The following is a 21,926-nucleotide window of genomic DNA, read 5'->3' as shown; positions in this document are numbered from 1 at the left end:
AGCACAAACCTATGTGAGCACCTGTTGTCATCTAATGTTGTCGTTATTATGATGAAGATGAACAAAACAACAGGAGTCTCCTCCTCAGCTCAGATCAACCCCATGATGCAGGTATCTGGCTGGAACAGGTGAGCATCACAGTAAACCAGTGGAGCAAACTGAGCTTTAAATATGTTGGTTTTATGCTCTTTTTTCTGCTCCAAAACATGAAAGTTAACAGGTGAGATGTTGCATTTTCATTTAAGATAAAATGATATTTTTATTTTGTTGTTGTTCCGTGAGAAAAGATTTAAAGATTTTAAAAATGCTGATTATACCACAAGTAATGAATACCACTGATGCCTTTTATTTAAAACTGACTTGTTCGTGTGTAATTTGGTTATTTCACATTCAGTGTTAATGCAGAAATAAGTTTGTTTCCAAATTTAAAGGTTCAAAATTGCATTTATGTTGATAAAGAAAATGTGCAAATTTGCCGTCACTTTTTCAAAAAATATTAAGTTTGGCCCTCGACTCCGTCCCAGAGTTTCATTTCGGCCCCGTGTGAGTTTGAGTTTGACACCCCTGGTTTATGAGCATAAAGAAGTTTGGGGTGACTTGCTCTTTAACTAAACACAAATTACATGGGTTTAAGAGTTTTAGGGCAAAAGAATGGTTTGTTACACAGTCACACTAAATAATGGCCAAAACTGCCTTTCAAAATAAAAACGTGCCATTTAAATAGCTGCTGAAGCTAGCCGTTAGCTCGTCAGTCTGGTCCTTTAGCATGGAAAGTGAAAACGTAGCAACTAAATTCAAGAGCAACATTAAATAAAGTGTTGCGTGTTGAATCAAACCCTGTGAGCCTGTTACGGAAGACAATTAAAACGTCACACCTCTACTTGTTCCTGTTTTTAGCTAGTGTTAGCATTAGTGACTCGTGCACACGTTGATATAATTAAGACACTTTAGGGCTAAACTGTGTAAAAAATATCTTGTTCTATGTCATAAAATGAGTCTGCTTACCAGACCGGTGTGATTCTGCCACATTCCCACAACTAGACCAGTTAAGTAGCTCAGCCTCTGCAGGAAGTTACACGTTAGCCTACAGCGCCCCCTGGAGGAGTGGCTTTATAGCGCATCTGCTCTGGTCGGTGCGAATGCGCCACCTACCAATCATCCTTCTGTTTACTTCCGCTTATTAGTTAACTGCTTTTGTGTTTGAACGTTTCTATAGAAATAAAGCTGCCAGGGTTTTGAATAAATTCGTATTTATTAAAGAATGTAACAAAAAATCTGAGGCTCCACAAAATGAAGTTGTTAATCTCAAAAATGTATTTTATTTTCATCAAAAGCAACAAAAGACAAATAAAAAGCTGACAATTTTTTTATTGATAATTAAAAATGATTTGACACGCAGGAATTAATCTGCTCGGTTCCGTTGGTTCTGATTCAGAATGGTTTTCGTGTCTTTGGTCTGGAAGGTTCTGTTGAACCACTAAAGGCTGAGGTCCAGAACTCCAGCTTCCTGCTGAGCTCAGCCCTTTGACCCCGGTTTGAGGATGCTGAATGGTTTGGAGTTTCGGAGTGAGCTGGAGATCTCCTGCAGGAAGGCGGTGATGTGCTGGTCCTTCTCGGACTTCCTGCCGTCAAAGATCACCACCAGAGTGAAGTGTGGTTCGGGCCGCGAGAGGTAGTAGGTGCTCTGGACTTTGTCATCATAGAACTGAACCACTTTGTCCAGGGTGTTGAGTTCGGCAGCGCGGTCACTCATCATCATGATGACGTTTGGCCAGTGCGTGAGCGGTCTCTCGCCCGATGGCAGCGAAACCACGGCAGGGAACTGCTCCACCCCTTTCGGCGCCTCCCGGTACGACTGTGGGTGGTGATACCCGTGACCCTGGAAGCTCTCTGAGCCACGGTTGTCAAACACCAGCGACACGTTGCTGGCATCGTGTCTACGGATGAAGCCGGAGATCTTTCCGTAGTAGTCGGGGGTAGTGCGAGCAGTCAGCGTCCTCATGTCGGCCGGAGTCGTCTGCCGGCTCAAAGCTTCGTGGAAATAGAAGCTGAATTTGGCGAGCAGCACCGCGTGGAACCGCTGCAGCCAGACGTAAAGATGAGGCGGCTGCACGGCCTTCTGGGACTGGCCTCCAAACAGATGCTTCCGGGTTTCTTTCTGCTTCTGGAACAGCTGAGCCCAGGCGGTGAGTTTAGAGTGGGAGCTGTGGAGGCTCAGCAGAGCAGGCAGGAAGCGCCACTCCGACACCTGGGCCTGGCAGCGCACTAGCTGGGTAACCACATCCACTTCCGTCTGGAAAACCTCCTCCACCCGGCCCAGGATGGGGTGATGGAACCTGGAGGCGAAGGTGAGAAGTCTAACCAGTCGGATCCAACAGCAACAGAAAGGTTCAGTTCGAAACAGCTGATAAAACCTGGATTCAAACACAGGAGCTAACGACGCTCAGATGGAGATTCTCAGAACCAAACTGGATTTAGCTCCAGAACGTTCCTCATTTCCACCCTTCAGCTCAGACTGATACTGTGTGAGCAGCTCTCACACACACACGCACACACACACACACCGTTCTGCTGACGTGTCTCTGAGGAGAAACTAGAATCCAGTTTTTGTCGGATTAAGCAGAAAGTTTTCCTCCAACAGCCTGAATGTGTCGCTCATCTTTACTTTGTTCTACTATCTTATTTTTAGAAACTGTGAAGTTCAGCAGTTTATCAAAACAAACTGTATCAAACCTTTATTTGGGTTCTTTTTATGCTAAATGTCCACCTTTAAAATCAAAGAGTCCAGCTAATACCTGACACTTCTATGGATTTGGACAGAAATAAGCGTAAAGTAGGGCTACACGATATTAGGAAAACCTGCGATATTCGATAACAGTGCTTAATATTGCAATATCGATATTAGTCACGATAAATTAACAAATACTAAAGTATGCAGTGTTGATGTCGTCTGGCGTGTGACGGCTGCTCTGGGTTCAAAGCAAACAAAAACTAATGCATGAATTCCATTACAACATAACATTTTTATTGCAGAAATATGCAGCTGTACCTGCTACTGTATTAGCAGCTGCACCTGCTACTGTATTAGCAGCTGCACCTGCTACTGTATTAGCGGCTGCACCTGCTACTGTATTAGCGGCTGCACCTGCTACTGTATTAGCGGCTGCACCTGCTACTGTATTAGCGGCTGCACCTGCTACTGTATTAGCGGCTGCGCCTGCTACTGTATTAGCGGCTGCACCCGCTACTGTATTAGCGGCTGCGCCCGCTACTGTATTAGCGGCTGCGCCCGCTACTGTATTAGCGGCTGCACCTGCTACTGTATTAGCGGCTGCGCCTGCTACTGTATTAGCGGCTGCGCCCGCTACTGTATTAGCGGCTGCGCCCGCTACTGTATTAGCGGCTGCGCCCGCTACTGTATTAGCGGCTGCACCTGCTACTGTATTAGCGGCTGCACTTGCTACTGTATTAGCGGCTGCACCCGCTACTGTATTAGCGGCTGCGCCCGCTACTGTATTAGCGGCTGCACCCGCAACTGTATTAGCGGCTGCGCCCGCTACTGTATTAGCAGCTGCACCTGCTACTGTATTAGCAGCTGTACCTGCTACTGTATTAGCAGCTGCACCTGCTACTGTATTAGCAGCTGCACTTGCTACTGTATTAGCAGCTGCACCTGCTACTGTATTAGCAGCTGCACCTGCTACTGTATTAGCAGCTGTACCTGCTACTGTATTAGCAGCTGCACCTGCTACTGTATTAGCAGCTGTACCTGCTACTGTATTAGCAGCTGCACCTGCTACTGTATTAGCAGCTGCACCTGCTACTGTATTAGCAGCTGCACCTGCTACTGTATTAGCAGCTGTACCTGCTACTGTATTAGCAGCTGCACCTGCTACTGTATTAGCAGCTGCACCTGCTACTGTATTAGCAGCTGCACCTGCTACTGTATTAGCAGCAAAACAACAAACTGCATGCATGCAGTGTCTCAGTGACTTTAAAACATCACCTCCACCATAAAACTTTTTCTGATGCTCCAAATACAGAAAAACATCCCTTACCAGGGTTTTTTAGAATAAATAAAAATAATCAGAAAGCAAGTTTAAATGTTAAATAATAGTTAACATCACTTAAATGCAACAGTAAATTGTCTCATTGCTACTGAACATTTTCTCCACTTATGTGGTTATGATATAAGGCTGTTGCTGTAATTGGGAAGTGAACTGTGCTGGGCCAAACTAGGAGAATATTAAGATTTTCTGAGGGAAAGAGAAAAACAATTGTCTACCTTTCAGAAGAGGCAAAAAAACTACATGGAAAATATGTGAAAATGTTTGTTTTTAACCCCAAATTGAACAAGTTTACCTAGATCTTAAAAAGCAGCTCAGATGATGAAACTGCAACTATGATTCTGATACAAGCTAACTAATTGAACTAGCTCCTCTAAGACAACCGGCTAGCAGAGCTTCTGACTGACAGTTTATGTGCAGCAGCAAATCAACTATCCTGATTAACAAGGTTATAAAAGCTCATGAATGAAAAATCACTTTGATGTGTGGGGGAACTTTTCCAGGCCCTCTTTAGCAGGGTGGGAATGGGAGGAGAGTGCTGTAGCCTTTTAGCTGGAAGCTAACCGGAGCCCGGGGCTAACACTAGCGACATGAAGGTGGGTTGGTTCACCGGCACGTGTCGGAGTCAACCCGGTAAAAATGATTAACGACACCGAGCGGACTCACGTTCACGTTTGAAAGCAGCGCTGAATCCAGAAACCTCAGCACAAAGTGCGTTCGTTAATCTGAGCCAGCATGACGAACAAGGGAACGGCGCCGCTAACTCTGTTCGGGTGTTGCTTTCCAAAAGGGTCTATGTAGGGGGCGGGCGTATTACGTGAACGGACCCATCTGATTGGCCGCATATCAGAAGGACTACATTTGATTGGTCAAATAATACTTCCACGTAAAAAACAGAGCTGGTTTACAAAATGTTTGAACCAAACATTTATCGCTGTTTTTGACGTGCTTTGCGATGGGCCTATCGCACGTCCTGTTATCGCGATGACGATAATTTTTCGATATATTGTGCAGCCCTAGCGTAAAGTAAACCACTTCTACTGCTTTCAGGGTGGAACTGATTGCAGAATAACTTCAGAGAGTTTCCTGTAAGGTGATCTGGGGCAGGAAGCAGCATTTCTGGACCTCACCGACTCACTTGGAGCTGTATTTGTGCAGGACTGACTCCAGCGTGGCCACCAGCTCCTCCGAGTTGATGCTCTTTTGGCTTCCCAGCAAGTGCAGCTTCTCGTACACGTCAGCCATCTCCATACGGGCCTGGGTGAAGTGGCAGAGCTGCTCTGATAGGTGAGACAGCAGGTCCTCCAGGTAGGACGAGGAAGAGTTGGAGGAAGAGCTCGGCTGGCTGTGGCGACCCATCGTCACCACCTTCTTCAGCTCGTTGTACAGGGAGGTGTAGACGGTGCGGATGGAGTCCTTGCGACTGAAGAAGGATTGACCACCTGAAGCGAAACAAACATGATAGATGTGAAGGTGTTTGTTTATTCTAACTCATGTGCAACAGTGCTAATAAACCTTAAAGGGCCTGTATCATGCCATCTTACACCTTCCAGAGCAACAACAGGCCCAAAAAACATGATAAAATAGAACCGATGGCACTACTGAGATGTCCGTAGTGTCACCTCGGTCCTAGTCGGACTGCTGGGGAGGAGGTCTGAAAAAAATCAGAACGGAAAACGCCGTTGGTTCCTGACCTGTGTGTTAAACCACATTACGGTCCCTGTTACGGTTGGCAGCCCTCTGGCCAGCTTAGAGCTGGTATGGAGTCCTGGTGGCTCTGCCCACACCTGCTGGAACGCACAGGTGCTCCACATTTCACCGATGAGAACGCGGTAAAAGAGGGAGCTCACAGACTCGTCAGGAGGAGATGGGGAAAAGCTAAGACTGACGAGTGAGACTGCGAACGTCGCAGACGTGAGAGGTGGAGGAAGACTGAGCCGTTAAAAGCCCGAGAGAGAAGGACGACAGAGCCTGAGAAACTGTTAAAAGGTCGGTTGAGCGCTGGAGAGGGATCGGCCAAGGAGCGGGCGGAGAACTGATGGGAATCGCTTAAGACTCACGCTGGATGGATCCAGAGGAGCCCGGCTGGGAGCTACAAGCAGCTGAGCCGAGCCGAACTGGGAGGAGACCTGTCCCGGACCTGTGACCTGAAACTGGCATTCGGGAGTGCGATCCTAAGCCTGTACCTGGATCGTCAAGAGTGGATGAGTATAAGGGTTCCATTTTAAAGCCTCTTGTGATTTCGAACAGTTCCGATGAAAGTACTGTTTGTATCAATGAACTCCCAGCTCGGGCTGCACAGTGGCGCAGTGGATTCTGGCCTGGGATGTTTCTGCATGGAGTTTGCATGTTCTCCCTGTGCATGCGTGGGTTCTCTCCGGGTTCTCCAGCATCCTCCCACAGTCCGAAACATGACTGTTAGGTTAATTGGTCTGTCTACATTGTTCTTAGGTGTGTGTGTGTGTGTCTTTGTGTTGCCCTGCGACGGACTGGCTCTCTGTCCAGGGTGTACCCCGCCTGATTGCCCGTTGACCGCTGGAGAAGGGCACCAGCCCCCCCCCCCCCCCCCCGACCCTGCGTGGACAAGGCGGGTTCAGAAAATGGATGGATGGAACTCCCAGCTCTCGGATTTTTGTGCAAAGCCATTTGACTCTTGAACTGGAGGAACAGCCTCGCTACCAGGAAATAGCCTGGGCTTCTGATAAAGACTTACTTTATCCATGGACTAGTGGTTTTGATGTTTGTACCTTAACCACTCTTTTGGGGATTTCTCTACAGGGTGTTTTCAGCCCTTGGGTTCAAGTCCTGACTGTTTGGGTTTCAATTAATATTATTATTATTATTATTATTAATATGAATATTATTGTTATGCTAATTTCTTCCCTTTTCCGTCCTTTGTTGGTCGTTTTAGGTTTTCTGGATTTTGCCCTGAAATAATCCTGAGTTTGTTTTGACCTTTACTGAGTTGTTTTATCTAAGAAAATTATCATTATTATTTTTAACTGCACTGACTCGTCTCCCTTTTATGTTGCAAGCCCTCAGTCTCCTAGCGAGCCACACATGGGTTTGTAACAGTACCGTACCGACGCCACTGTGTACTGTACAGTGTTCAGCGCCTTGGGCTTCCTGACAGGGTTGCGGAAGGCGCTTTATAAATAAAGCTTTGATTGATTGATTGATTGATTGATTGATTGATACTGTGTAAGCGCCTATGATGACGCAACCGTGCCTCATCCAGGCTTTTGCAGCAGCTGGGCAGACCAGCAGGGGATTTGCAGCTGTGACGGGAAAATGCACTCGTGAAGCCAAAAATCGATTTGGGGTGTTTTTAATGATGCAATATCTGTATAACATATTCAAAAGCTTTAACAGTGGATGTTGCATGATGTATGACCTTTTAATTCTCTAATTGTTTAAGCATTTACTAGACTCTGTCGCTCTCAATGATTAAACAGATAAAATCGGTATCGGCCCTGAAAACCTGCATCAGTTCATTTTTAGTAACAGAATTTCAGAGCCCTTCCCAACAAAGATATATGGTTAATTTACGGCGACATAAACAGAACCAATCCCTCATAGGGTAGGAGCCATCCTCACCTATCTTCTGTCCCAGGAAGGTCAGGTTATGGTAGACCTTCTCGGCGGCGGCCAGGTGCGCCAACGCGGCTAGCAGCGAGCCCCATAGAGCCCCGGTGCTCTTGCTGGCGTCCCTCTCCTTCTCCACGTAGTCCTTGGCCCGGTCAAAAGACAGCAGCCCGACCTGAGTGAAGAAACTCTCCAGGATAGCCCGCTCCCGTGGGACCGGCCGCAACTCCTCCACCTCCGTCATGACTCCGGTTCTACAGTATCTGGAACCGTGTCGGTGTGTCCGCGTACGAAAAGGTCATCTTTCACCAAAAACGTTACATTTACCCAGACATAGGCCACCGAACAGCACAGACACAAGAACAAAAGTCAAAGTAATCCCAGAAAAAGCATCTTATGTTTGCCTAAAACGATTTAAGATTTAAATAAAACTAAACTAGCTAACCGCGTTCACGGCTGACGCCATATTGGATGAAAAATCAACACTACGGAAAGCCCAAAGCGCCAAAAAGGCATAATTTTTACAACATGTAGCAGATATTTTATTGTTAATTTTCAACAAATATACTGAGAAAAACCAAGAAACATGAACTTTCCGGAACTGCGCTGCTCTGGCTACATGTTGGAGTAGCTCTGTTGACAATATGTACGTTTTGCCTTTTCTTGGACATTTTTTCTTCTAGTTTCTCATGAAAAACGGTATTTTTTTGGACATTTTACTTTTCTGTTTCTGGTGCTGTGAAGCTTGGAGGATTTTTACAGCTATTTTTTCACTTTTTGAGCATTTGTTATGATGCGTAACCATGGCAACAAGTTGGTTTACAATCGGGAGCAGCTTGGAAAGGCTGAAATAATACCTCAACTGAAGCCACAAATCCCAAATGAGCTAAAACGCAAGAATCGTGGGTGCAGAGCGGGAGCAAAACGGAGACAGAGAAATAGGAAATTCAAACCATCTGATCCATCGATCGTAATGGGCAATGTGAGATCAGCTGCTCCACCAGAGAAAACAAGACATTGGATTTGTGTTATGCGAATGTAAAGAATGCATACATGTCCAAAACAAGACCTCCTCTGGGACAGTCAGATCACAATCTTGTTTTTCTCTGCTCAGAATACAAACCACTTGCTCAGGGGCAACCTGTGACAAGAAGAACTGTGAGAAAATGGTCAAATGACCATTTCTTTTCACCCTGTACACCTCAGACTTCCAGTACAAATCAGAGACCTGTCATCTTCAGAAATACTCAGATGACTCTGCAGTTGTCGGGTGTATCAGAGATGGACAGGAAGATGAGTACAGAGAGCTGGTGGAGCACTTTGTGGCATGGTGTGGAAACAATCATCTGACCTTGAACGTGAACAAAACAAAGGAGATGATTTTAGACTTCAGAAGAAACAGGGTGGAGTCAAACACTGTTTCCATCATGGGAGAAGAAGTGGAGGTGGTTGAGGAATACAAATACCTTGGAGTTCACCTGGACAACAGACTGGACTGGAGAAAGAACAGCGAAGCCGTTTACAAGAAGGGACACAGCAGACTGCACTTCTTGAGGACGCTTAGGTCCTTCAATGTCTGTAGCAAGATGCTGCAGATCTTCTACAAGTCTGTTGTTGAGAGTGTAATCTCTTCAGCCTTCGTCTGTTGGGGTAGCAGCATCAGAAGCAGGGACCTGAAAAGGCTCAACAGCCTAATAAAAAAGCCTGGTTCTGTTCTGGGGACGACTGTGGAACCGCTGGAGGAGATAATGCAAAGAAGGATTCTCCAGAGAATCAAGAAAATGATGGACAACCCTGAGCATTCTCTTCACAAGACTGTCCGACAACGGAAGAGTGTCTTTAGTCAGAGGCTTCTTCAGTTTGGCTGCAACACTGACCGCTACTGGAGATCCTTCCTGCCAACAGCCATTGTAATATACAACAACTCTTTGATGACTTATTATTATTATTCTGAGCTACTACAGCAATCAATTTCCCTCTGGGATTAATGAAGTATTTTTGAATTGAATTGGATTGAATTGTTTTACTGTAAAGGCATGGATTTTTGGAGTAAATTTCTTTTTTCCAAATTTTTATCTTTCTATCTGAATCCAAACAGCAATCTGCTGATTGTTCCCCAACAAAATGACACTTTTCAGAAAATCCATGGATAAAGATTCTTAAATTGAAATTACTCATAGCAGATCCGCTTACATAGTTTTACTAAACAGAGAACAGATTTGCCTGACTCCGATTTTAAACAGCATTTGAAAGCCTCTGCCGTTCAATTCAATTCAAAAATACTTTATTAATCCCAGAGGGACATTGATTGCTGTAGTAGCTCAGAATAATAATAATAATCAAGTCATCAAAGAGTTGTTGTATATTACAATGGCTGTTGGCAGGAAGGATCTCCAGTAGCGGTCAGTGTTGCAGCCAAACTGAAGAAGCCTCTGACTGAAGACACTCTTCTGTTGTCGGACAGTCTTGTGAAGAGAACGCTCAGGGTTGTCCATCATTTTCTTGATTCTCTGAAGAATCCTTCCTTGCATTATCTCCTCCAGTGGTTCTGAAACTGCCGAAACTCTGGCTGAGTCCTTGAAAGGGCTTGGAGTTCCTCCATCTTGTTGGCCAGTGATCTCACATTGCCCATTATGATCGATGGAAGAGATGGTTTGAATTTCCTCTTTCTCTGTCTCCGTTTTGCTCCCGCTCTACACCCACGCTTCTTGCGTTTGAGCTCATTTGGGATTTGTGGCTTCAGTTCAGGTATTATTTCAGCCTTTCCCATGTTAATCAGCTGCTCCCGATTGTAAACAGCTTGTTGCCATGGTTACACATCATAACAAATGCTCAAAAAGTGAAAAAAGCTAAAAGAAATAGCAGTAAAAATCCTCCAAGCTTCACAGCACCAGAAACAGAAAAGTAAAGTGTCCAAAAAAACAGTTTTTCTTGAAAAACAAGAAGAAAAATGCCTAAGAAAAGGCAAAACTTACATATAGTCAACAGAGCTACTCCAACATGCAGCTACCTAGAGCAGCGCGGTTCCGGAAAAAGTAAAGTAAAGTAAAAAATAATGAGCATCGCCTTCCCTCAATGTCAGATAAGCAAACAGCATGCTATAGTTTTGGTTTAAATTAAACAATTTGTACTCTATGCTTAACATGTATTGGAACTAGCTGTTAAAAATGGCATTTTCTGTTCGGATCAACACAAACACACACACACAAACACACACACACACACACACACACACCATGCACTGTTTGCTGCATATTTTTTTGGACGGATGATTGAGGGATGATCATCTAGAGATAACCTTGGTGCTTCACGTAAGAAATGCGTGATAATGGGTCTTTACTGAAAAAAAACTGCTCACGGGTTTGAGGAACACAGAGTTTGATGCTTCAATATATCCAAATTCTTCAGATCTCAAGTATCCATCAAGCAAACAAGTCTGGCGCTTTAGTTATATCACCAAGCATTCAAAACTTTTCCGTTCTGGCTGAAGCTCTGGCTTTTCCTCTCATGTGATCCCTTCAGTTTGTGGTTTCTTTCCTTCCAGAGTCAAAAGGATTTTTTCCACCTCAGTTTGGGGTCATAAATAATTTTAAAAGTTGTCTTTGCTCAGAAACACCCAGAGGAATCTGGCTGCACTGGAATGTCCTCGTTAGACAATGATCCTGAGAAATTCTTTGAGTTTGAGTCCCAAGAATTACCAGTAGTGACGCCGTTGAGCTTCTTTTTGTCACTTAAAGAGCAAGTCAGCCCCTACCAGAGTCTAACTCCACTCCCACTTCATGTTTGAAAAATACAACAAATGCTGTTGCCTGGCGTCCGAAATTAACACTCGCCAAATGCGAGTAAATTGCTCGATTTGGCGAGTAAATTTTTGAGCTCTACCTGCCACCTGGCGAGTAAATGTTTGCACCAAATTAGTTATGTTTATCAGTCGTCTAACACGGATTTCTGATACTCCTGCCGCCTGCATGCAACTTACACAAACATACGCGAAACGTGAACGCCGCATCCAACGTCATTTCCACCTATCCCATTCAATCAGTTTATCAATGTGGCAATACGGGAGTGGTCTATGACCTGTTGACGCCAAGGATGGCAATTGTACCTGCTCGAGTGTAATTTTATTAACAACGCCACCTTGGGAATTTCACCCAAGGAATTAAAGCATATAGATTCATTTCACTTGACAGTAGACGTGGTTTCAGAAGTTACAATAAATTTGTTTTATTTTATAGAGGAGACAGTTTAAAAGACATTTTAAAAACTGGCCATGTAAAATACCATAAAAGAATACTAAAATTAATGCCCCAACAGAAACTGAGCCAATGAAATGTATGAAGAAACAAATTAATTTAACTCACTGAAATTGATTCATGAGGTCCCAAAAAAATGAGAGTTAACTAAACACAATTCAACTACAAATTTAAATAAATAAAAAGGTTAACAAGCAGGACTGAGGCTAGCGATGGAGGCAGGTAACGCGGGGCAGAGAAGCCCCAACACAAGAAAAATAATGAAGAACGTATAAAGGATTCACCCCTGGCAGTGAACATTCATACCAACGTGAGAAAACCAGCACCACCACACGCACACGGGACCACCACCTCCGAGGCCACACACCACACCTCCTGCCTCAGCCTGCACAAAGAAAAAAAGATTAAAAACGGTATAAAATGTGTACAATATAAATCAGCTGTTCTTCCTTCTGGACTCCGGCCACGAGCCAGGGAAATTCCTTCAAACAGCTGATTTGAAATGTAGAAAAAGGAAACGAAACAAAACAGCGGCGCCTCCCGCTGGACCACGGAGAAATCGATCCTCTCACCGATGACCCCTGAGTAGAAGGGAACTCCCTGCCCAGCAGCAACGGGGATTCAATCTTTCCCGTTTGCTAATGTTTTGTTTAGCAAAGGCAAGCGATGATGTCACACCCAGCACTGATTAATTGCCCAAGCACAGTTGGAGCAGAGCCGATCACCCCAAAAACGCAGCCAAAGGACACGGGTTGGTAACACGTAGTGGTACACTTAAAACCAGCCGTTTCCTGAAATTGCTTCCTTACCGGAGGAGCTCCCCTTTTATAGCCGGAGCGCCCTCCTACGTATGGAGGGCGTACTGTTCTAAACCAATAAACTTGGAGCAGGTATTTCGTACTGCTACATCAAGTTAGCAGTTAGCTTCGTGTTAAAACTAGCGGTGAAATGTGGCGGTTTTTAACTGGAGTCAGCCAGCCTTCCAAAAGAAAACTCGTCGAACTGGAAGAAAAACCACCAGGACCAGTGGCAACCAGAAGATTTTGTGAAAAGTGGCGAACTGGAGACGGCGCAGTCGTGAGACAATGGCTACATTATGATGGCCACGTAGCGTTGCTGCCCTTCACAGACAACTGTCCCTCCGGCATTCTTCAAATATCCAAAAGATGCCCGTACTTCCGACTTTGTCTTCTTTGAGGGATAATAAATGTCCCGAGTGCCGTCTCCTCTGGCCAGTATTTCAGCTTTAGCTTAAAGAAAGTTTTGGTCGTAAACAACAAAGTGCGCATGTGCCGCCGGCAACTTCAGCAGATGATACGGTGGCTGGTAAGGGTCACCGCGCCTACACCGCAGCCACGCTAATCCACCGAGATAATATATATATATTTTTTTTTAAACAAGACCGTTATTATTTATTGTCAACTTTTTTACCGGGGTTTACTGCTACACCGGTTACCGTGACAACCCTAGCCCTGACACACTTTCAGATATTCTCATGGTGCAGCTGTGTTCTCCAGAGATCAAGGACTAGGACCCAAATTAGGCTGTAATGCTTTGGCACAAAGACGGTGTCAGAAGCAGGAGGCCAGACTTCATGGACAGAGAAAACAAGGAGTCTGACTAGATTTCAATGAAAGAGTTCATAAAAACATCTCTAAAAATAAATAAATAAATAAATAAATAGTAAAAGTGACAAGAGTTGTTTTCCTTATTAATTGATGTTTTAATTATTTTGTCACTCTGTTTGGAATCAACGTAATATAGAATAGCATGCTTTAGGTGGATCTAAATCATTTAGAATTTTGGCCGGTAAAAAATATGCTTGGCCGGTGAGTAAAAAATTTAATTTCGGACCCTGCAGACCGAGAAGGCGGAGCTGCTAACAAATACACACACACAGGCTCATGACAGCATTGTGACATCATAACGTACCAGTTTACATCATAGCATACCTCTTAGCCAATAGCAGTGGCAGATTTAAATTAGAATACAGTGCAAAGTTTTTACCTGACAACGGCACAACACTGCCAGTTTTAGGCAGAATATTTAAATTTTAACTAAGATGCACTGAAGTCCAAATTATTGACAACACGTGTCTGCAGCACGATTAGACACTTGATTATTTAGTTTATCAGCAAAAAAAAGTTTATTTGGGGGTGACTTGCTCTTTATTTAGTTTCTTTCTTTCAGCAAGACAAATCCTTGTTTTTAAAGTTTTCATTCGGTCAGTCCAACAGTATTTAAAAAGTCACTCAGCTGTTCAACAACAAATCTGAGAAAGTCAAAGTCATATCTTCTGCATCTTCTTTCCTAAAAGTTTTTAAAGAGCAAGTCACCCCCTACCAGTTTTACTCCACTCCCACTTCCTGTTTGAAAAATGCAACAAATGCTGTTGTCTAGCAGACCGAGAGCGCGATGCACACACACACACACACACACACACACACACACACACACACACACACACACACACACACAGGCTCACATCGACATTGTGACATCATATGGTACCAGCTAACGTTCTAGGGTACCTCTTAGCTAATAGCGATGGCAGATCAAATGCAGTGCAGAGTTTTTACCTGGCAATGGCACAACACTGACAGTTTTAGGCAGAAAATTTAAATTTGAACTAAGATGCACTAAAGTGCAAAACTATTGACCACACGTGTCTGCAGCACGATTAGACACACATTTATGTATTTTATCAGAAGAATAAGCTGATTTGGAGGGGACTTGCTCTTTAAAGATCTGCAAAATCTTAAACTTCATTGACTAGCTAAGATTTTTAGTTTAATACAAATGGGGTTTTTTGTTGTTGTTTTTGTTTTGTTTGTACATTTTTTCCTTTGTAAATACTTTTATGTAAAGGTTTACCTCATAGTCATCTTAGTAAACTGTATCTGAGCTGCCGTTTTAGCTTTTCGCTCCAAAGGAAATGAGTTAATAATTTAGTCAGACATAGAAACATTTAAACATTTAATCTTTTAGCATTTTAGAATTAAAGTTGAACTAATTTGCATGATAACATAATAAATGTCCAGCTTGATATAAAGTCAGATGATCTGAGTCGGGAAACTGTTTGACATTTGAGTCAGGGGACCGTTTTTTCTGGGGGAAACAGAGATCCATTTGTATTCTGCCACTTTTCTCACTGTTGGGATGATGAGTAGTTTCACATCTGATTACAACATACAGGGAACGTCTTGTGCAAAGCTTTTGGCTGCACGATGGCCAGTCTGAGATCAGAGTTTCAAGGAAAAAAGGTGAGGTTTGCTTTGGATTTGTGCTTCCTTCTGTTTCTGCAAAAATAACATTTTTCTTTTCATGTTTAACATGAATAACTATGAGCAGAAGACTGTTGCAGTTATTAAATCAGACATTTAAAAATGTGTACTGCATTCAGAAATCTCTCATTTCAGTCATTTACACAGGAGTTAAATAATATTTGCAGCGCAAGACAAAACTGAATAAATGATGAAGTGCTTAGCCTTTATTAGAACTACGTATAGAAATATAAGTGGAGTAATGTGTATTTAAGTCATGTTCGTCGCAGCACCAGAGTAAAACACAGTAACCCTCCAGCATTGTTAATGGGGTCAGATGGACCTCTGGTGTGTTTTTATTTTTGATTTTAATATTTTTTAAGGGGTGCATGTCCCTGCCAAGGCATAAACTTTAAACCCTGTTTAGCCACCCCCTGTCCTGGCGGGGTCACCTGATAGGAAAGTGGAAGGGTTAAAAGATTTAAACGCTTTCATGTTTTATGAACACAGTGAAGTCGTCTCGTCGGGTTTGTTTTTTTCCTCACACGTTTAATTGTTTTATGTTGGGTTACTCTTTAAGAACCAAACGGAAACTTGTCCGTCAAACTAATTCTTCCGCCCTTTATTTCCTTCCTCCTCCCCGCTGTCAGATGTAGCTAGTACCGGGTTTCGGTTTATTCGCCTTTTTCTTCGGTTAAACGACATCATTCATATTTAAACAGTAAACGGTAGAAAAAGCGATTCGAATAAAAGATAAATAAACGGTCGTTCAGTCACGATGGCTCCGGTAACAACGGGTGAGTTCAGCTTCTCCGAATCTGAAAATAACACTTTTAAACTGACAGCAAATATTGGTCGTGATGTAATCTACGTCACTAATATTTGTATGTTTGCCAGCGAGAGTGGAGCTTATTTATCACATTAAAGGGTCCACGTTAGAAATATTTAGTTACTCTGAGCAAAGTCAGCTGGGAACGTTTGTGTTTAGAATTAATCTGGATATTTTTACAGTAAAATCAATCAGGACCAGTTTACCATAAATCACCTAAAAGCTCGAAACTAAAAGCAACAAGTCGAGATCAACTGAGCTCGATCTAGTCAGGTTTATTAGATTTAACTCTGAATAAAAAGAACCAGCAGATGAGATCAAATCTGGACTACGGTCCTCCTGCCTGAGCTGCAGAGTACGACGGGTGACCGTGGGGAGGAAAACGCACTTTGAGCAGGAAAAACCTCCATTAGAATCAAACCCAGACCCCAGATTTAGAACATCCCAGTAATGCAGGAGAGCAGTAATTGGGTCTGGAGGTCATACATGGTTGGACTTGTTCATCTGCACCTCTGTGGCTCAGGTTGGTCCTGATCTTAGCAAAGTTTCTCAGATAAAAGATGTGTCTGCATCCATCATCAGTTGTGTAGAATGTAACAGGAAGTATCTCTGACGTCAAACACAAGAAAATAAGTCCCATGACCCCTGAACTATGTTTGTTTCCAGAGGAGTTAAATCGTGGTTTTCTTTTAAACTAAGAAGGAATTCGTATACCAGGAATATTCCATCATCTGAAGAGCTAAGGCAACCTTCTGGATGGCTGAGCTGGTTAACCCACATGTCTTCTCTGTCCTCCTGTCTCACAGCTCAGCCCGTCTGTCATCATGGACTCTGAGAGCAACGTCCTGACAAAGGAATACATCAAGATGATGACTGATATGATCGTCCTGTGCGCCACTTTGGCGCTGTCCCTCTTCTTCTGGATCATCTCTCTCACCATGAGCGCCGTCTCCGGTGAGCTCCGGGACTCAAACCGACCCGTTAAACCCAGAAGGTTCTGTGTGAAATCCGTCTATGTTTACGGTGGAAAACGCAGTCGTCCTTTCCCTCCGTCACATCCGTAACCACTTAGTCCTCACTGGGGGCGCGGGGAGCCGGTGTCTACTTCAGCAGTCATCAGGAGAGAGGCAGGGCTAAACCTGGACAGGTCTCCAGGCCATCACAGGAACACCGTCCAGTCACAAACTCACACACACACACACACCCGTTATGAAACATAACACAGAGTTACGCGCTTTACTAAGTAGGTTTTAAGCAGCCTCTCACAACATTTTGACTGTTTTTGGCACCCCCATGTGGCTGTGAGGAGTCCACCCAGCGGAGCATTTCTTATGAAGCTATTTCATAAACTTAGGGAAAAAAATCATCTGATGTTTTGCAGACTTTGCAAACTTGTGTGTTTGTAGGTAACCTGCACCCAGTGTCGCCATGGCGATGGCTGTTCTCCATCTTGGTTCCCCTGATGCTGACGGGTCGAGCTCTGAGGAGACACAGTCTGGACCGGTCGGGAGCCCTTGGAGGTGAGGGGCTGTCTTCCCGCACAGAGACGCCGTTTGTGGACGTCAGTCAAATTAAAGATGGCGGACATGGTTTAGCATAGCAAACACGAAAATGTCCGACTCGGTGACTTGTACAGGTGTTCTGGCTTGTTGGTAGCCGAGTGTGATTCACACACTAAATGATAACAAATCAGATGTAGCGATGTTTTGAAGAACTGTGATCAGTCGACCTCTTCATTTTCTACATCTGAACTCCAACTTCGAGTCGGTTTTCCATGAAAACATCTCGCCGCCTGCAGCTGGTTCAGGTTTTTAAACGAGGCACAGATTAAAATGGTTAAAAATGGTTTCATTCACTAAAAAATGTTTAAAAACCTTTAAGATCTTTGCTCCTCCTGCATCTTGTGGGCCATTCCCATCTGTACTGGGTTGGCCCGGGCCGGGTAGCGTAGGTTGTTTACATATCTGGGTGGCCTGGTATTTTTCCGGGCCAACCAAGGCTCATTCTCAGCCCTCTTCTCGAGGGGGTCTGCTTCAGGCCGACCAGGGCCAACACACCCACTGCTGACAGCAAATTCACACCTTCCATTAGAGCAAGCCTCTGATTGGTGGGTAGAATCAGCCCACATGGGCTTAAGGCAAGGATGTGTGGAATCAACCGGGCCAGGCTGGGGCCGACTGGGGCCACCCAGCCCGGGCCGACCCGGTACAAATGGGAATGGCCCATCGGATTCATTTCTTAAACTCAGACTGAGTGCTGCAGGTGTGATCTGTGTTTTCCAGCTCTTCTGGTGGGATTCGTGTTGACAATGGCGAACTTCAGCTTCTTCTCTGCTCTGCTGGCATTCTTCATCACCTCCACCAAGCTGACCCGGTGGGGAGCCGAGAAGAAGAAGAAAATAGACGTCGACTACAAAGAAGGTGGGCGGAGCCGCCGCCGGAGAAGCAGACGTCTAACTTCAGGTTTCTAAACATCTGGCTGTTTGTTAGGTGGTCAGAGGAACTGGGTCCAGGTCTTCTGTAACGGAGGAGTTCCCACTGAGCTGGCGCTGCTCTACATGATCGAGGTAAGGACCGAAACAAAACCAGCTGAAAGAATCCGCTATGATCCGGTGAAACGGAAGCTGGTGTTTCAGGTGGGTCCGGGTGAGATTCCCGTCGATTTTGGGAAACAGTACTCCGCCTCCTGGATGTGTTTGTCGCTACTGGGCGCACTCGCCTGCAGCGCGGGGGACACCTGGGCGTCGGAGGTGGGGCCTGTTCTCAGCCAATCGCAGCCAAGACTCATCACCACCTGGAAGGAGGTCCCAGCAGGTGAGAAGCAGTCGTGAGACCAGGACACAGATCTGTGCAAAAGCTCGGGGGGATTAACAAATCAAGGCTTGACTCAACGATGAGGGAAAAGTTAAATTATATGGAAATAAGTGGAATATTCTAAAGTCGCCTGTTTTTATTCTGATTATTGTAACCAAGGCCCCTGGAGTCCTTTTCTACAGCACAACTGAGAACTTCCTTTAATCCTTCACAATAAGAGTCATGGCTCAGAACATCTGAAATCGTTTATTAATCCTGTTGGGTTTCATCAGACAACAGGATTAAGTTTGAAGAGCTGAACAGAATCCTACCCGTTAGCCTGTGAAATTCCTCTTTTCCGTTGATCCTGATCCGTGTTCTCCAGGGACCAACGGCGGCGTCACTCCCATCGGATTGGTCGCCAGCTTCCTGGGTGGAGCGGCAGTGGGTGTGGCCTATTTTGTGACACAGCTTCTTATGGTTGGTAACCTGCACCTGGCCGACCCCCAGTGGCCCATCGTGGCGTACGGCGGCGTGGCGGGCTTGCTGGGATCCATGCTGGACTCATTCCTGGGAGCTCACATGCAGTACTCGGGTCGGTTCAGGAGCCGGAGTAAAATCTGGAAGCGTTTAAAACCCAGTTTCACCAATCCGTTCTTCTGCAGGCTTTGACTCCAGCATCGGGAAGGTGGTGGGCTACGAGTCCGCTACGACCCGGCGGATCTGTGGGAAACCCATCCTGGACAACAACGCCGTCAACCTGTTCTCCTCCGTCCTCATCGCGCTCTTCCTGCCCGGCCTGGCGTGGGGGGTGTGGCCTCGGTAGTGGACCTGATCCGGGACGACAGAGACTATAGAAGATGTTCTACGAGTTCTGACCCGAGTTCACACATTCCTCAGATCTACGATGTGCCGCAACAACAAATCACTTTTAACAAGGATGTAGTTTGATTAAACTTTATTCGTGTTTGTAAATCTTCACTGGCCTGTTTGGATGATGTAATCCCGTTTTTATGGAAGTTTGAAGGAAAAAAGTGTCTCAAACTCACCAGGAAAAAGCTTCTGAAAATGAACAAACCAGAAGTTTAACTACGTGGTTCTGATCCAACGAGCTGCTGCTTCATCTGAAACTAACTCAGATAAGAAACGTGTTTACATTCGGGTGGCGTCGTATTACCATATACGGTAGGTCAACACTCCAGATCGGGAGCCGAGTGTTGCCATGCCAACCGGCTTTGGCTAGCACACAGCTGGATGTTCTCCGCCTCCACAGAACCTGGACTGTTCTAGCCTAGTGAACTAGACCAAATTCTTGCTTTGCCAAGTTTGGTCTAGGAATGCTCCACTGGAACCTCCGCAGCTCCTAACAGCACTCTGGCTGGCCAATCACAGCTCTCTAGAGGGGTTTCAAACACAAAGAGCTGCGATTGGTCCATAATGGTGGGCCAATCATAGTGCTCTATCTGCTTAGTGAACAAATCACAGAGCTTTATCCGCTTTGTGGGCCAATCAGGGCACTCTATATGCCTGGTGGGTGGGATGATGCAACAGAGTGAAACAAGATGGCGACAGCTCGTTTGAAACGGCTTTTACATCAATTTTAGACTACTAGAACTTGGGCTTCATCAGAATCAGGAGCAGATAGATGTATTTAAGTGCTTTTTTTAGAAAAAATGATGTGTTTTCTCCTTCAACTGCGGACCGCCTCATTTACCGATAGCTGTTGCGGTGAGTATGTCACATTCATTGTCCAGTAGCATGCAGAGATCCTTTGAAAGACAACGGTAGAACCCGCCCCACAACCGAGAGCCGTCAATGGAGCGTTGCCAGACTAAATAACACATTTATTTAGTCTGGCTTGCCAGGCTATGACTGTTTAGCTCCAGACCTCAGATGGGCACAGAGCTAAAGTCTGATCTGGGCCGCAAGGGTGTCCCAAGGGGTGGCCATGGCCACCCCTAGAAAATTGCTGGCCCCCCCAGGAAAAGCCAGTGTTAACAAATCATATTAATGTTCAGTCAAACCATAAATTAATCTTGTTTATTCAAGACATAATTGTAAAACAAAGTTAAAATAATACAATTAATGAGTAAAGAAATAATCAGAATAAAAATAAACATATGTTTCTGCTGCTCACTATTTAAAAGTTTTTATCTCCATAGTATTTTTTGTGTGTGTGTGAACACAGCAAGAGGTGAATAAACCTAAAATAAAAGTTATTTTTAAATTAAATTGGGGATAACATTTTAAATAACTAAAATGTATTTTTCTAAAATGTTTGTAAAATTTAAGTTAAATGTTTTGGATACGTTATTTTAATAAAAACGAATAAAGGTGCAATGCAGCACATCGTCACAGGCTAAATTCTCCCAGAGTTAACAAAAGGACCAATTTGGTGTGCCACCCCAAAAATGTCTTTGGCCCCATCTGGCCACCCTATCAAAATTTTCTGGAGGCGTCCCTGCTGGGCCGGCCGGCGAGGTGGAAACAGAATCGAGAGAGTTCGGGGTTCCAGAGGTATCACTGTTTTTTATTTCAGAGTGTCTGAGAGAAAAGGCACTAAACCAAACCGGGAGTGAGCGGAGATGCAGAGGAGTGTTTAAATAACATCAACAGAACGAACATCCACTCGTTTCTACAGAACAGTCTGCTCAAGTTTCTCTTAAGTAATCAGATTACATTTATAATCAAGCACATTTCATCAAAACCAGAAACGTCTGATTATCTTTGCACCGTCTGCCATTAAACAGAGAAAATCATCAGAAAAGCTTTTGTTTTCATCAGTAACTGATGATCAGACTCAGACCTGAACTCAAATATTAAATCCTAAAAAACAACAAGTTTCAAACAAGAACACGTTTCTGTGTGGACGTCTGAGGGGAAGGGTGAAACAGCCTTCAGCGAATAAACCACGAGATATTCCAAATGACCTGATTACAGAAGTCTAAAGTGATGAGAAATCCAATTCGTACTTTGTACGAAACTAAAGTTATTTTCAGATGAATTTTCTAAAGATTTAGACGGAAATACAGCCGTAAATGTTTTGTTTTTTAAGTGATTTTTTTATTTGTTCTATTTAAATTTGGAAAGTAAAAAAAAAAAACTAGAGAAAAAGAAAAAGACCACAAAGTGTATCT

At 44.3% G+C, this 21,926-nt stretch overlaps 2 protein-coding genes across 5 annotated transcripts; one reads left to right on the top strand and one right to left on the bottom strand.

Annotated features, from left to right (window-relative positions):
* Positions 1-1,291: 1,291 nt before the first annotated feature.
* kics2 (KICSTOR subunit 2) lies at positions 1,292-12,609 on the bottom strand. 2 transcript variants are annotated; one of them, XM_070546716.1, is made up of 5 exons: positions 12,478-12,609; positions 12,212-12,290; positions 7,665-7,954; positions 5,206-5,509; positions 1,292-2,336 (listed from the first exon to the last, which is right to left on the bottom strand). In XM_070546716.1, exons 3-5 carry the CDS (start codon positions 7,894-7,896, stop codon positions 1,517-1,519), a joined length of 1,356 nt encoding a protein of 451 aa, XP_070402817.1. In that variant the 5' UTR covers positions 7,897-7,954; positions 12,212-12,290; positions 12,478-12,609; the 3' UTR covers positions 1,292-1,516. The 2 variants fall into 2 exon arrangements, with proteins under 2 accessions (XP_070402817.1, XP_070402802.1); XM_070546701.1 differs by lacking the exons at positions 12,212-12,290; positions 12,478-12,609 and having other exon boundaries at positions 7,665-8,096.
* Positions 12,610-15,071: 2,462 nt separating this feature from the next.
* Positions 15,072-19,770, top strand: tmem19 (transmembrane protein 19). Of its 3 annotated transcripts, none has more exons than XM_070546757.1 (8): positions 15,072-15,168; positions 16,804-16,951; positions 17,404-17,517; positions 18,280-18,417; positions 18,487-18,563; positions 18,633-18,810; positions 19,175-19,384; positions 19,455-19,770. In XM_070546757.1, exons 1-8 carry the CDS (start codon positions 15,133-15,135, stop codon positions 19,613-19,615), a joined length of 1,062 nt encoding a protein of 353 aa, XP_070402858.1. In that variant the 5' UTR covers positions 15,072-15,132; the 3' UTR covers positions 19,616-19,770. The 3 variants fall into 3 exon arrangements, with proteins under 3 accessions (XP_070402858.1, XP_070402887.1, XP_070402911.1); XM_070546786.1 differs by lacking the exon at positions 15,072-15,168 and adding an exon at positions 15,817-15,965; XM_070546810.1 differs by lacking the exon at positions 15,072-15,168 and adding an exon at positions 16,412-16,520.
* Positions 19,771-21,926: the final 2,156 nt, after the last annotated feature.

Source organism: Nothobranchius furzeri, chromosome 1 (genome assembly GCF_043380555.1).
Source record: "Nothobranchius furzeri strain GRZ-AD chromosome 1, NfurGRZ-RIMD1, whole genome shotgun sequence".
In the NCBI taxonomy this organism is placed as follows: domain Eukaryota; kingdom Metazoa; phylum Chordata; class Actinopteri; order Cyprinodontiformes; family Nothobranchiidae; genus Nothobranchius; species Nothobranchius furzeri.
This window is presented reverse-complemented; position numbering and strand designations above follow the sequence as displayed.